This window comes from Stenella coeruleoalba (assembly GCF_951394435.1).
Source record: "Stenella coeruleoalba genome assembly, chromosome: X".
Taxonomy (NCBI): Eukaryota; Metazoa; Chordata; class Mammalia; order Artiodactyla; family Delphinidae; genus Stenella; species Stenella coeruleoalba.
Genome location: NC_137152.1, coordinates 56,841,077 through 56,856,151, shown reverse-complemented (window position 1 = coordinate 56,856,151; position 15,075 = coordinate 56,841,077). Strand labels below are relative to the sequence as shown.

Here is a 15,075-nt window from a genome sequence, read left to right as displayed (position 1 = left end):
AAACCTGGAGGTGATTTTTGGGACCTCCCAAACAACAAGAATGTTAATAAGAGCTTTATTTATAATAACAAAAAATTGGAGGAAAAATTCAAATGTCTGTCAACAAGTGGATGGATAAATAATTATACATTCGTACAGTGGAATATTATACAGCAATGAAAATGAATGAACTAATTCTATGTACAATAATATGGATGAATCTCATAGATATAATGTTGAGTGAAAGAAACCAGATACAAAAAGTAGATACTGTATGATTCTATTAATATAAAGCTCAAAAATGGACAAATCATACTTACTTATGATGGTGGAAGTTTGAATGGTGGTTAACTTTGGGGCCTGTGGGAAGTTAATACCTGGGAAGGGGCACAATGGAGGCTTCTGCAGTGCTGATAATGTTCCATATTTTGATTTAGGTTATGTGTTTGCTATGTAAAAATTCATCAAATTTTACATTTAAGATTCATGTACTTTATATATATTATACTATAAGCAATTTTTAAAAAAAGAACCTAGCATCCATTGATGGATGAAAAGATAAACAAAATGTGGTATATACATACAATGGAGTATTATTCAGCCTAAAAAAAGAGTAAAATTCTGACACATACTATAAAATGTATGAACCTTGAGACTTTATGCTAAGTGGAATAAGCCAGTCACAAAAGGATAAATATTGTATGACTCTACATATATTAGGTACCTAGAGTAAGCAAATTCATTGGGACAGAAAGAATGGTGATTGCCAGGGATTGGGAGGAGGGGAGCATGCGGAGTTATTGTTTAATGGGTACAGTTTCAGTTTTGGAAGATGAAAATTTTCTGAAGATGGGTGGGAGTAATAGTAGTACAACATTACAAATGTGCTTAATGCCACTGAACAATTTAAACTGGTTAAAATGATAAATTTTATGTATATTTTACCATAATAAAAAAGAAACAAAATGGAGGGAACAATGGATACTGCTTATAATATCAGTCTCAGGTAAAGTGTGTGTTTTACAGAGTGGACACTGGAATATAGAAAAAGACACTGACAGCTCTCTGGTTCTGTCCCTAAGACTGAAGCAACACTAAAAATGTGGCATATATGATAAGTATCATACATAGGATAAAGAAGGGGCAAAAATGAAATCCCCAAGAAAAGTGTGTCCCAGCACCCCCAAAACAGTAGTACTAATTCTGTCAGTACTGACATGAAAGGATATTTAATATAGATTTTGGGGAAAAAGAGTTTGGGAACAATGTGTATAGTGTTATCCTATGTTATAAAAGGAAAACATGTGTCTGAATAAATGAAATACTTCCTCATTGTAAGAGGCATTGTAATATGTAATAATTGCCTTTTGAAAGACAAAAAGAAATTCAACTACATTTAGCACAGGCATCAGTTGACAGGTATATTCTAATTTCAGAATGCTAAACTGTAAAAAGAAGACATCTTTTACTCAGAGAAATAAGGTGGATGTGTGTGAATGTGCACACGTGTATGTATACACATACATACGTATATACACACATAGACGACAGTGAGACACATGATGTATATACTCTATTTAAATTTTCATCAGAACTGTACCTTACTTTTGTGGCTGTCTGATAGTTCAAGTCTCCCACCTCTTCACAGTTTTCAAAATAGCTGCCCTACAAAGCAAATTTTACTGTAACCTTCCACAAAATTTCCTGTCAGACATAAGAATGTTAACATATCTTGACTTATTTGGATAAAATGTGTTTTCCCATTGAATAAAATCTGTAAGTACTATGCTATTGAAGGAGATCAAGATGCACTCTTTTTTCACTTTTTCCAGTTTAGTATGCCATCTTTAAACTGAGGACTTTTTTTTTTAACATCTTTATTAGAGTATCATTGCTTTACAATGGTGTGTTAGTTTCTGCTGTATAACAAAGTGAATCAGTTATACATATACATATGTTCCCATATCTCTTCCCTCTGGCATCTCCCTCCCTCCCACCCTCCCATTCCCACCCCTCTAGGTGCTTACAAAGCACCGAGCTGATCTCCCTGTGCTATGCGGCTGCTTCCCACTAGCTATCTATTTTACGTTTAGTAGTGTATATATGTGTGTGCCACTCTCTCACTTTGTCACAGCTTACCCTTCCCCCTCCCCATATCCTCAAGTCCATTCTCTAGTAGGTCTGTGTCTTTATTCCCGTCTTGCCCCTGGGTTCTTCAGGAACATTTTTTTTTCTTAGACTCCATATATATGTGTGAGCATACGGTATTTGTTTTTCTTTCTGACTTACTTCACTCTGTATGACAGACTCTACGTCCATCCAGCTCACTACAGATAACTCAGTTTCGTTTCTTTTTATGGCTGAGTAATATTCCATTGTATATATGTGCCACATATTCTTTATCCATTCATCTGTCGATGGACACTTTGGTTGCTTCCATATCCTGGCTATTGTAATAGAGCTGCAATGAACATTTTGGTACATGACTCTTTTTGAATTATGGTTTTCTCAGGGTATATGCCCAGTACTGGGATAGCTGGGTCATATGGTAGTTCTATTTTTAGTTTTTTAAGGAACCTCCATACTGTTCTCCATAGTGGCTATATCAATTTACATTCCCACCAACAGTGCAAGAGGCTTCCCTTTTCTCCACACCGTCTCCAGCATTTATTGTTTGTAGATTTTTTGATGATGGCCATTCTCACCGGTGTGAGATGATATCTCATTGTAGTTTTGATTTGCATTTCTTTAATGATTAATGATGTTCAGCATCCTTTCATATGTTTGTTGGCAATCTGTATATCTTCTTTGGAGAAATGTCTATTTAGGTCTTCTGCCCATTTTTGGATTGGGTTGTTTGTTTTTTTCTAATTGAGCTGCATGAGCTTCTTGTAAATTTTGGAGATTAATCCTTTATCAGTTGCTTCCTTTGCAAATATTTTCTCCCATTCTGAGGGTTGTCTATTGGTCTTGTTTATGGTTTCCTTTGCTGTGCAAAAGCTTTGAAGTTTCATTAGGTCCCATTTGTTTATTTTTGTTTTTATTTCCATTTCTCTAGGAGCTGGGTCAAAAAGGATCTTGCTGTGATTTATGTCATAGAGTGTTCTGCCTATGTTTTCTCTAAGAGTTTGATACTCTCTGGCCTTCCATTTAGGTCTTTAATCCATTTTGAGTTTATCTTTGTGTATGGTGTTAGGGAGTGTTCTAATTTCATTCTTTTACATGTAGCTGTCAAGGTTTCCCAGCACCACTTATTGGAGAGACTGTCCTTTCTCCATTGTGTATTCTGGCCTCCTTTATCAAAAAATAAGGTAATCATATATGCATGGGTTTATCTCTAGGCTTTTATCCTGTTCCATTGATCTATATTTCTGTTTTTGTGCCACTACCATACTGTCTTGATTACTGTAGCTTTGTAGTATAGTCTGAAGTCAGGGAGCCTGATTCCTCCAGCTCCGTTTTTCGTTCTCAAGATTGCTTTGGCTATTCGGGGTCTTTTGTGTTTCCATACAAATTCTGAAATTTTTTGTTCTACTTCTATGAAAAATGCCAGTGGTAGTTTAATAGGGATTGCATTGAATCTGTAGATTGCTTTGGATAGTATAGTCATTTTCACAATGTTGATTCTTCCAGTCCAAGAACATGGTATATCTCTCCATCTATTTGTATCATCTTTACTTTCTTTCATAGTGTTTTATAATTTTCTGCATACAGGTCTTTTGTCTCCTTAGGTACGTTTATTCCTAGGTATTTTATTCTCTTAGTTGCAGTGTTAAATGGGAGTGTTTCCTTAATTTCACTTTCAGATTTTTAATCATTAGTGTATAGGAATGCCAGAGATTTCTGTGCATTAATTTTGTATCCTGCTACTTTACCAAATACATTGATTAGCTCTAGTAGTTTTCTGGTAGCATCTTTAGGATTCTCTGTGTATAGTATCATGTCATCTGCAAACAGTGACAGCTTTACGTCTCCTTTTCCAATTTGGTTTCCTTTCATTTTTTTTCTTCTCTGATTGCCATGGCTAGGACTTCCAACACTCTGTTGCATAAGAGTGGTGACAGTGGGCATCCTTGTCTTGTTCCTGATCTTAGTGGAAATGCTTTTAGTTTCTCACCACTGAGGACGATCTTGGCTGTGGGTTTGTCACATATGGCCTTTATTATGTTGAGGGAAGTTCCCTCTATGCCTTCTCTCTGGAGGGTTTTTATCGTAAATGGGTGTTAAATTTTGTCGAAAGCTTTTTCTGCATCTATTGAGATGATCATATGGTTTTTCTCCTTCAGTTTGTTAATATGATGTATCACATTGATTGATTTGCGAATATTGAAGAATCGTTGCATTCCTGGGATAAACCCACCTTGATCATGGTATATAATCCTTTTAATGTGCTGTTGGATTCTGTTTGCTAGTAATTTGTTGAGGATTTTTGCATCTATGTTCATCAGTAACATTGGCCTGTAGATTTCTTTCTTTGTGACATCTTTGTCTGGTTTTGGTATCAGTGTGATGGTGGCCTCGTAGAATGTGTTTGGGAGTGTTCCTCCCTCTGCTATATTTTGGAAGAGTTTGAGAAGGATAGGTATTAGCTCTTCTCTAAATGTTTGATAGAATTTGCCTGTGAAGCTATCTGGTCCTGGGCTTTTGTTTGTTGGAAGATTTTTAATCACAGTTTCAATTTCACTGCTTATGATTGGACTGTTCATATTTTCTATTTCTTCCTGGTTCAGTCTTGGAAGGTTGTGCATTTCTAAGAATTTGTCCATTTCTTCCAGGTTGTCCATTTTATTGGCATAGAGTTGCTTGTAGTAATCTCTCATTATTCTTTGTATTTCTGCAGTGTCAGTTGTTACTTCTCCTTTTTCATTTCTAATTCTATTGATTTGAGGCTTCTCCCGTTTTTTTCTTGATGAGTGTGGCTAATGGTTTATCAATTTTGTTTTTCGTGTCAAAGAACTAGCTTGTAGTTTTATTAATCTTTGCTACCGTTTCCTTCATTTCCTTTTCATTTATTTCTGATCTGATCTTTATGATTTCTTTCCTTCTGCTAACTTTGGGGTTTTTTTTGTTCTTTCTCTAATTGCTTTAGGTGTAAGGTTAGGTTTTTTATTTGAGATGTTTCTTGTTTCTTAAGATAGGATTGTATTGCTATAAACTTCCCTCTTAGAACTGCTTTTGCTGCATCCCATAGCTTTTGGGTCGTCCTGTCTCCATTGTCATTTGTTTCTAGGTATTTTTTGATTTCCTCTTTGATTTCTTCAGTGATCACTTCGTTATTAAGTAGTGTGTTGTTTAGCCTCCGTGTGTTTGTATTCTTTACAGATTTTTTCCTGTAATTGATATCTAGTCTCATAGCGTTGTGTTCAGAAAAGATACTTGATACAATTTCTGTTTTCTTAAATTTACCAAGGCTTGATTTGTGACCCAAGATATGATCTATCCTGGAGAATGTTCCATGAGCACTTGAGAAGAATGTGTATTCTATTGTTTTTGGATGGAATGTCCTATAAATATCAATTAAGTGCATCTTGTTTAATGTATCATTTAAAGCTTGTGTTTCCTTATTTATTTTCATTTTGGATGATCTGTCCATTGGTGAAAGTGGGGTGTTAAAGTCCCATACTATGATTGTGTTACTGTCGATTTCCCCTTTTATGGCTGTTAGTATTTGCCTTATGTATTGAGGTGCTCCTGTGTTGGGTGCATAAATATTTACAATTGTTACGTCTTCTTCTTGGATCGATCCTTTGATCATTATGTAGTGTCCTTCTTTGTCGCTTGTAATAGTCTTTTTTTTTTAAGTCTATTTTGTCTGATAAGAGAATTTCTACTCCAGCTTTCTTTTGATTTGCATTTGCATGGAATATCTTTTTCCATCCCCTTACTTTCACTCTGTATGTTTCCCTACGTCTGAAGTGAGTCTCTTGTACACAGCATATATACTGGTCTTGTTTTTGTATCCATTCAGCCAGTGTGTGTCCTTTGGTTGGAGCATTTAAACCATTTACATTTAAGGTTATTATCTATATGTAAGTTCCTGTTCCCATTTTCTTAATTGTTTTGGGTTTGTTATTGTAGGTCTTTTCCTTCTCTTGTGCTTCCTGCTTAGAGAAGTTCCTTTAGCATTTGTTGTAAAGCTGGTTTGGTGGTGCTGAATTCTCCTAGCTTTTGCCTCTCTGTAAAGCTTTTAATTTCTCCCTCAAATCTGAATGAGATCCTTGCTGGGTAGAGTAATCTTGGTTGTAGGTTTTTCTCCTTCATCACTTTCAATATGTCCTGCTAGTCCCTTCTGGCTTGCAGAGTTTCTCCTGAAAGATCAGCTGTTAACCTCATGGGGGTTCCCTTGTGTGTTATTTGTTGTTTTTCCCTTGCTGCTTTTAATATTTTTTCTTTGTATTTAATTTTTGATACTTTGATTAATATGTGTCTTGGCGTGTTTCTCTTTGGGTTTATCCTGTATGGGACTCTCTATGCTTCCTGGACTTGATTAACTGTTTCATTTGCCATATTAGGGAAATTTTGAACTATAATCTCTTCAAATATTTTCTCAGCCCCTTTCTTTTTCTGTTCTTCTTCTGGGACCCTATAATTCGAATGTTGGTGCATTTAATGTTGTTCAAGAGGTCTCTGAGACTGTCCTCAATTCTTTTCATTCTTTTTTCTTTATTTTGCTCTGCAGTTGTTATTTCCACTATTTTATCTTCCAGGTCACTTATCCGTTCTTCTGCGTCAGTTATTCTGCTGTTGATCCCTTCAAGAGAATTTTTAATTTCATTTATTGTGTTGTTCATCACTGTTTGTTTGCTCTTTAGTTCTTATAGGTCCTTGTTAAATGTTTCTTGTATTTATTCTATTTCCAAGATTTTGGATCATCTTTACTATCATTATTCTGAATTCTTTTTCAGGTAGACTGCCTGTTTCCTCCTCATTTGTTATGTCTGGTGGGTTTTTGCCTTGCTCCTTCATCTGCTGTGTGTTTTTCTGTCTTCTTAATTTGCTTAACTTACTGTGTTTGTGGTCTCCTTTTCGCAGGCTGCAGGTTCGTATTTCCTGTTGCTTTTGGTGTCTGTCCCCAGTGGCTAAGTTGGTTCAGTGGATTGTATAGGCTTCCTCGTGGAGGGGACTAGTGCCTGTGTTCTGGTGGATGAGGCTAGATCTTGTCTTTCTGGTGGGCAGGTCCACGTCTGGTGGTGTGTTTTGGGGTGTCTGTGGCCTTATTATGATTTTAGGCAGCCTCTCTGCTAATGGATGGGGTTGTGTTCCTGTCTTGCTAGTTGTTTGGCATAGGGTGTCCAGCACTGTAGCTTGCTGGTCGTTGAGTGAAGCTGGGTGTTGGCGTTGAGATGGAGATCTCTGGGAGATTTTCGCTGTTTGATATTTATGTGGGGCTCGGAGGTCTCTTGTGGACCAGTGTCCTGAACTTGGCTCTCCCACCTCAGAGGCACAGCCCTGTCGCCTGGCTGGAGCACAAAGAGCCTTTCATCCACATGGCTGAGAATAAAAGGGAGAAAAAATAGAAAGAAAGAAAGAAGATAAAATAAAGTTATTAAAATAAAAACTAATTATTAAGAAAAAATTTTTTAAATGTAATAAAAAACGGACAGACAGAACCCTAGGACAAATGGTAAAAGTAAAGCTGTAAAGACAAAATTACACACAGAAGCATACACATACACACTCACAAAAAGAGAAAAAGGGAAAAAGATATATATATATCTTTGCTTCCAAAGTCCACCTCCTCAATTTGGGATGATTCGTTGTCTATTCAGGTATTCCACAGATGCAGTGTACATCAAGTTGATTGTGGAGCTTTAATCCGCTGCTCCTGAGGCTGCTGGGAGAGATTTCCCTTTCTCTTCTTTGTTCGCACAGCTCCCAGTGTTCAGCTTTGGATTTGGAGCCGCCTCTCTGCATGTAGGTCGTCTGAGATCCTCTGTTCTTTGCTCAGACAGGTTGGGGTTTAAGGAGCAGCTGATTCGGGGCTCTGGCTCACTCAGGACGGGGTGAGGGAGGGGTACCGTTGCGGGGCTACCCGGCGGCGGCACAGGCCGGCATGACATTGCAATAGCCTGAGGCGCGCCGTGTGTTCTCCTGGGGAAGTTTCCCTGGATCACGGGACGCTGGCAGTGGCGGACTGCACAGGCTTCCGGGAGGGTAGGTGTGGATAGTGACCTGTGCTTGCACACAGGCTTCTTGGTGGCTGCAGCAACCTTAACGTCTCATGCCTGTCTCTGGGGTCCACGCTGATAGCCGCGGCTCGCGCCCGTCTCTGGAGCTCCTTTAAGCGGCGCTCTTAATCCCCTCTCCTCGCTAACCAGCAAACAGAGAGGCAAGAAAAAGTCTCTTGTCTCTTCGGCACCTCCACACTTTTTCCCGGACTCCCTCCCGGCTAGCTGTAGGGCACTAACCCCTTCAGGCTGTGTTTACGCATCCAACCCCAGTCCTCTCCCTGGGATCGGAGCCTCAGCTCCCAGCCCCCGCCCACCCCGGTGGGTGAGCAGACAAACTTCTCAGGCTGGTGAGTGCTGGTCAGCACCGATCCTCTGTGCGGGAATCTCTCCACTTTGCCCTCCACACCCCAGTTTCTGCGCTCTCGTCCGTGGCTCTGTAGCTCCTCCCCTCCACCACCCGCAGTCTCCGCCCGCGAAGGGGCTTCCTAGTGTGTGGAAACCTTTTCTCCTTCACAGCTCCCTTCCACTGGTGCGGGTCCCGTGCCTATTCTTTTCTCTGTTTTTTCTTTTGCGCTACTCGGGTACGTGGGGAGTTTCTTGCCTTTTGGGAGGTCTGAGGTCTTCTGCCACCGTTCAGTAGGTGTTCTGTAGGAGCTGTTCCACATGTAGATGTATTTCTGATGTATTTGTGGAGACGAAGGTGATCTCTGCATCTTACTCTTCTGCCATCTTGAAGCTCCTCTAAACTGATGAGGTTTTTGTTCAGCTTTGTTGAGGCGTAGTTTACCCTGATAAGTTTGATAATCAGAATAGCTTTTGCACTTTTCATGGGCTTTAAGGAAATTCAGTGAATTTCCTTATGAATATAGATAATAACATTCTATCATTCATAGAACTCTTAATTTTTATATGCATCTAGATGATTTAGCTTCTTTATAAGAGCATACATTTCTTTAAGAACAGAGATAACTGCCTAGTCTTTCTCTTGGAAAGCCCCACAGTGCTTAGTATGGCCCTGTATATGACATGTACACTAATTTTGAGACACAGAGCTTAGTTTGTTCAATGAGGAAGTGTAAACTATTACAAAAATGTTTGCTGATAGGATTTGCAAAAATACCTTGACCATTTCTCAATTCTATATCAGGATGCAACAGCAGAATGAAACTCAGTGGAAGACCCTACAGACACATGGGAGTCCTTGGAACTTCAAAACTCTATGACATTCGGAAAACTATCTTTACCTTCACTCCACAGGTGGGTGGACTGAGCTTTAATGTGCATTGAGATGAATGGAAATAAAAGAGAAACACTATAGAAATAAAGCATTTAGTGGAGTTGAGACAAGTGTCAGAGTTTCATGTGACCTTGTATATATTAAGTTGCTCAATAAATAGGGTTGGCCAAAAAGTTCGTTTTGGTTTTTTCCATAAGATGTTATGGAAAAACGTGAACGAACTTTTCGGCCAGCCCAATCTTTGTTGGGTTGGACTGAATTGATCTTGAAGCACAGAGCTATGCCAAGTGACTGTGGCTACCAAGAGTAGTCCTGGGTGTTGCAGATTAAACAGTGATTAAGGATTTTATAAATGTTGGAGTACTTTTAAAAGTACTCTTTATTAAAGATTAAAAATACTGTATTCTTTATAAACAAAATATAGTCTTTTTTATTCAGCTACTGAATTAAGTGTTCTATTTGTTTTGGGGAAGTGCCCTTTTTACATGCCCAGAAATCTCTGATATCCTCTTCTAAACAAAAATGTCAGTACTGTTTTAGCCATGATTATACACTATTTATTAGCCTGATGTTTATTACCCATATTATAGTAGCAAGCCTTATTATATGTATGAATAGGAGGATAAACTATTTTCTGAAAAGAAAACTTAAGCTTTCTTTTGTCATCTTACATCTGAAATAGTGCAACTGAGGTATAGATGAAAGAATAATGGACCATAGATTCTATCTCTGATTTTGCCATTTGCTAGTCGTATAACTTTGCTAATCTACTCAGTGTCTCTTGGCCTTATTTTTTTATCTATTAAAAAGGAGAAAAGCCCTCACTGGGTTGTTAGCATTAAATAAAATCATGTACTTGAAAACACTTTGTAAACTATAACACACTAAAAATGTCCAGAACTACTGTTTGTACCAGTAAGCCACCAGATACTTTGGGAAGAATTAGGCATTAAATTTGGAGGTATTGTTGCCCCTGTGATATCTTATATACGCTTGTGTATATGTGAGCACTTTGAAATATTATTTGATAGTTGTGAGAGTAAATTATTCTGAACTGTTATTTTCCTTTTTCTCAGTTTATAGACCAGCAACAATTCTACCTGGCTCTGGACAACAAGATGATAGTGGAAATGCTTAGAACAGACCTCTCCTATCTCTGTAGCCGCTGGAGAATGACAGGCCAGCCCACCATCACCTTCCCCATCTCACACAGCATGCTTGGTAAGGATGTATGAGGCAAGGAACTAATGTATTTTTGAAATAACTCATGTGGTTGGCCCTTCAAAATCATAGAGTCACTGAAAAGCTACTTTTTGTCATTTATTCTTTCATCAGTTTTTTTAAGCTCTTGTTTTGTGCCAGGCACTTTTCAAAGCACGGGTGAATATGGCAGATGAGGTTTCTACTCTCACGGAGCTTATGTTTTAGAATAAATATGTAACAAATAAACCAATACACAAGAATATTTCAGGTGGTTTGAGAGCTATAATTCAAGAGATGTAATAGAATAACTTGTTTGGGGCTACTTCAGATAATTGGTTTCTAGGCCAATTTACAGAAACTTTATTAATACAATTCATTTTAAAGACAGTAATACTATATTCTGCATCTGTCTTACTCCAGTGGAGCATCAAGATTTTATAGATAAGTTCCTAAACTTCTCTTTGCAAGGCTTGCCTAACTGAAGCAATAAAATCTAGCAGGGAAAAGTAAAAAGCCTTTCAATTTATCTTTCCTTTATTAGCTGGGCTTCCTGACATTGCTTACTTGAAACTGAGTGAAAAGCTTTGTTGTTCTCTCAGTTCCTGGAGGACTAGAGCCAATACTGAAGCACTGCTTCCTTTCTGTATCTCTGCTGTTGCTTCCAAAGGCCTGTTTGTACTACCAAAGTACATAGAATTCCTTTTCATTAGAGAAGAATCCTTTGTCATAAATCATTCAAAGTCCAGACAGACTGTTAGGGATTTTGGTCACATCTCTAAAGTGCTTCAAAAGCACAGGAGTCCAGTGTACTTGTGTACCCATGAATAGTTGAAAGGTTCATTTCTACCTCGACATGTCTTTTCTGTCTGAGAAATACACACATTTTATCCAGTTTGATATAAATAAAGCACTCAAAAAATGTAAAAAAAAAGAAAGCACAGGAGTTGAGGAAGTAGGGTAGTCTTTCTTCTTTTTGTCTTTCTTCTTTATTTAAAACAATTAACAAGTGCCCATTTAATAACTACTGTGTTCCCAGAACTGTCTTTAGAAAGTATAAAGTCTAATTGGAGAAACAAAGCTAATTCACAAAATTAATAGAAAACAATTCAAGACAGTATATAAAGAAGTACTAAACCATTAGATTAGTATTTTACAGTGACAGTGATCAAGTTGTCAAAGAAAATTTCTTGGCTAGGTGGGACTTATCCAGGCTTTTTGGGATGTGTAGTATTCATATGTGAGGAGAGAAGAAGGAAAGGTACTTTAGGTGAGGGAAAAAATACCATGGGTGAAGCCTGGAGGCAGGGATGCCCTTGACTTGTGAGTGGACAGTGAAGAGGCCATGCTGAATAGAGTGGGCCTTTCATGTTGGAATATAATTATCAACAAAATTGGATTAGTCAAGTGGGGTCAGATTATGAAGACCTTGAAAATAAGCAGATAAATTTAAGACAAATTGTCTCAGAAGTCTGAAGCTATTAAAAGTCTTTGAGCAAGGAGTGATATGATGAAAGTGATATTTAGGGAATATTGACTTAGTGACAGTATACACTGTAGTTAGAAGAATCTGATATCAAGGAAACTAATCCAAGTATGAGGTGATGAGAAGATACACTGGATTGATGATAGTAAAAATTGAGTGGGAAAGAAGGATACAATAGTCATTTTAAACACCACCTGCAAGTCAGGTGTTGGCTGACTAGATATGAGATATGAATCAAGATAATGCCAACATTTAGAGAGACTAGGTAAATAATGCTGCCATTGATAAAAGCAGAGAAATTATAAAGGAAGATGCCAGTTGTAAAGGGGCATGTTGAGTTTATAGTGACAAAGAGGTTTCAAAATTGAAATGCCTAATAGTTGGGATGAGATATACAGCCATAGCTTGGGAAGAAGAATAAAATTAAGATCTAGATTTAAGTCACAAAGTTTTGATACTTGGAACATGGTCACACAACAAAAAACAGAAGTATCAATAGCAATAATAACTGCAATGTTTATTGAGCACTTTCTCTGTGCCATGCACTGAGCTAAGTCCTTTCAGTGCTTTATTTTGACATCTCCACAACAACCCTATTCAGGTAGGTACTGTTAATAGCCCCCATTTTATAGATGAAGAAGGTGATTCATTTTGTAGTCACAAAGCTAGTAAGCAACAGAATCAGGCCTCAAACCAGGTCTGTCAGTCTCCAAAACCTACATTACTAATAGCTGTGTATTTTTGTCAGGGAAAATTTTGTGCTGGTGAAATGAGAATGAACATATTAGTGATCACATTAAAATGTGAATTAGTTAAATTCTCATATTAAATATAGATTCCTAGGATAGGTAAAAGCAAAATCTAGCTAGATGCTACTTACAAAAGCTATCCCTAAAATAAAATTGTATGGAAAAACAGAAAATAAAGGAAAACATAAAGATATATCATGTAAACGCTAACAAAAAGAAAGCAATGATGGCAATATTAATATCAAAAATAGCAAATAGAATTCAAGGCACAAATCAGTAAATGGGATATAAAGGATATTTTATATTGATAAGAGTTATAGTACATGAAGACAGTGGAACATTTATAAATTTTTATATACTGAAGAATATCAATGAAATGCATAAAGCAGATATTTAGGAAAACTTAAGGACAATATGATAAATCCATTGTACAGTCATAGTGGGAAACGATAACATACCTCTATCATAATGTCACAGATCCATTATACAAAATCACTAAAGATATAGAGGATTAACAGACTTGATTTTTGTGTTTACGGGTGTATGTGAAAGTATACCCAGAAAGACAGAATACACAAAGAATGTTTATTTTTTAAAAATAGAAATAATATAGATGATATTGCCAGACATAGCACATAAAATTAATTAAAACAAAAATAATTTCTTAAAAACCTGACCATGAAGGAATTAAAATTTTTGCAAATAATTCTTTGATTAAAGAGGAAATCAAATTTGAAATTATATAGTGTTTTAAAATGAAAAATGATACCACTACTAATCAAAACTTAAGAGATTTGGCCAAAGTCATATTTAGAAATTTTCATATTCTTGAATATTTTCACTTTTGAAAAAAAAAAGAGTTCTGTTTCCAGACAAAAAGGAATAGACACTTCTCCCTATTCTTCCTGCTAAGTACAGCTAAAAACCCTGGACATTACTCTAATACAAACATAAGAAGACTCTGAAAGTTGGAAAAAAGAAGGGAGACTGGCTAGGGACTTTGAACCTAAGAAATGACACAGCAGTGAATTTCCTGGGTTTTCCTTCTGCCTCATATATCCTGGACTGGGTGCTGGAGAAGTTATCATCCCAGAAACACAAATGGGTACAGATTTGAAAAGGTCCAGGAAAGACCTTCTGCCTCTAGCCAAAGGAACAGGAAAGGGACAGCCTAGCCAGACAGAAAACTTCTAGACAATAAATGTGTTCTAATCTACCCAAATACCACAGAAAAAAACTACAGCCCCATTCCCATCCCTATCAGCGAGGCTGTGTGGGGAACCTAGACTACTGCCTTCACACAGTTGTGAAGAGGTGCCCCCTCCCTCCTTAGGGATAGTGTCTGAGAAGAACTAGTGGGGAGCTTAGACTTTCATCCTTACTGAACAGTAGAGGAACTCCTTCCACACCCACCTAGCAGTAACAAGGCAGTGCTCCCTTCCCTGCTGCACAATATCAGAGGAGACTTGCTGAATCAGAAGATTCAATAAGATCCACAGTCTTGTAAGATGATACCCCAAATTTCCAGAATACAATAGAAAATCATTCATACCAATGCCCAGGAAAATCTCAACTTCAATGAGAAAAGATGATCAACAGATACCAATACCAGGATGACAAAGATGTTGGAATTACAACAAAGATTTTAAGGCAGTCATCATAAAAATACTTTACCAAGCAATTAAAACCACACTTCAAACTTGAAAGTAGGAAGTCTCGGCAAAGAAATTGAAGAGATGGAGAACCAAATGAAAGTTTTAGAATTGAAAACTATAATAACTGAAATGAAAACTTACTAGATAGGCTCAGTAGCAGAAGAAAATAGACTGAACTTGAAGGTAGAACTATAGAAGTGAACAAGAGTAAAAACAGACTGAAAAATATGAACAGAGCCTCAGAGACCTATGGGACTAATAATGAAACATCTAGCATTCATGTTATGAGTCCCAGAAGGAGAGGAAAAAGAATATAGGGCTGAAAAAAGTATTCCAACTAATTATGGCTGAAAAAAATGGCAAAAGGCATAAACCTACAGATTCAAAAAGCTGAGAGAGTCCCAAACAGGAAAAACCCAAAGAAATCCATGCCAAAACATAATGATCAAACTCCTGAAAATTAAAGAAAAAGAAAAAATCCTGAAAGCGGTAAGAGAAATGATACATTGTCTATGTGGGAAAACAACTAGAATGACAGCAGATCTCATCAAAAACCCTGGAGAACAGAGGGAAGTGGCATAACATTTTTCAAGTGTTT

The 15,075-nt window shown here is 37.3% G+C and overlaps 1 protein-coding gene across 5 annotated transcripts in view; it reads left to right on the top strand.

The window, feature by feature from the left end:
• The window catches only part of PHKA1 (phosphorylase kinase regulatory subunit alpha 1), a 130,705-nt gene that overhangs the window by 73,551 nt on the left and 42,079 nt on the right, over nt 1-15,075 (top strand). For all 5 annotated transcript variants that reach the window (XM_079911221.1, XM_079911222.1, XM_079911220.1 and 2 more), the window contains 2 exons: nt 9,298-9,407; nt 10,464-10,608. In XM_079911221.1, the coding sequence (XP_079767347.1) occupies nt 9,298-9,407; nt 10,464-10,608 (255 nt within the window). The remainder of the gene's footprint in view (nt 1-9,297; nt 9,408-10,463; nt 10,609-15,075) is intronic.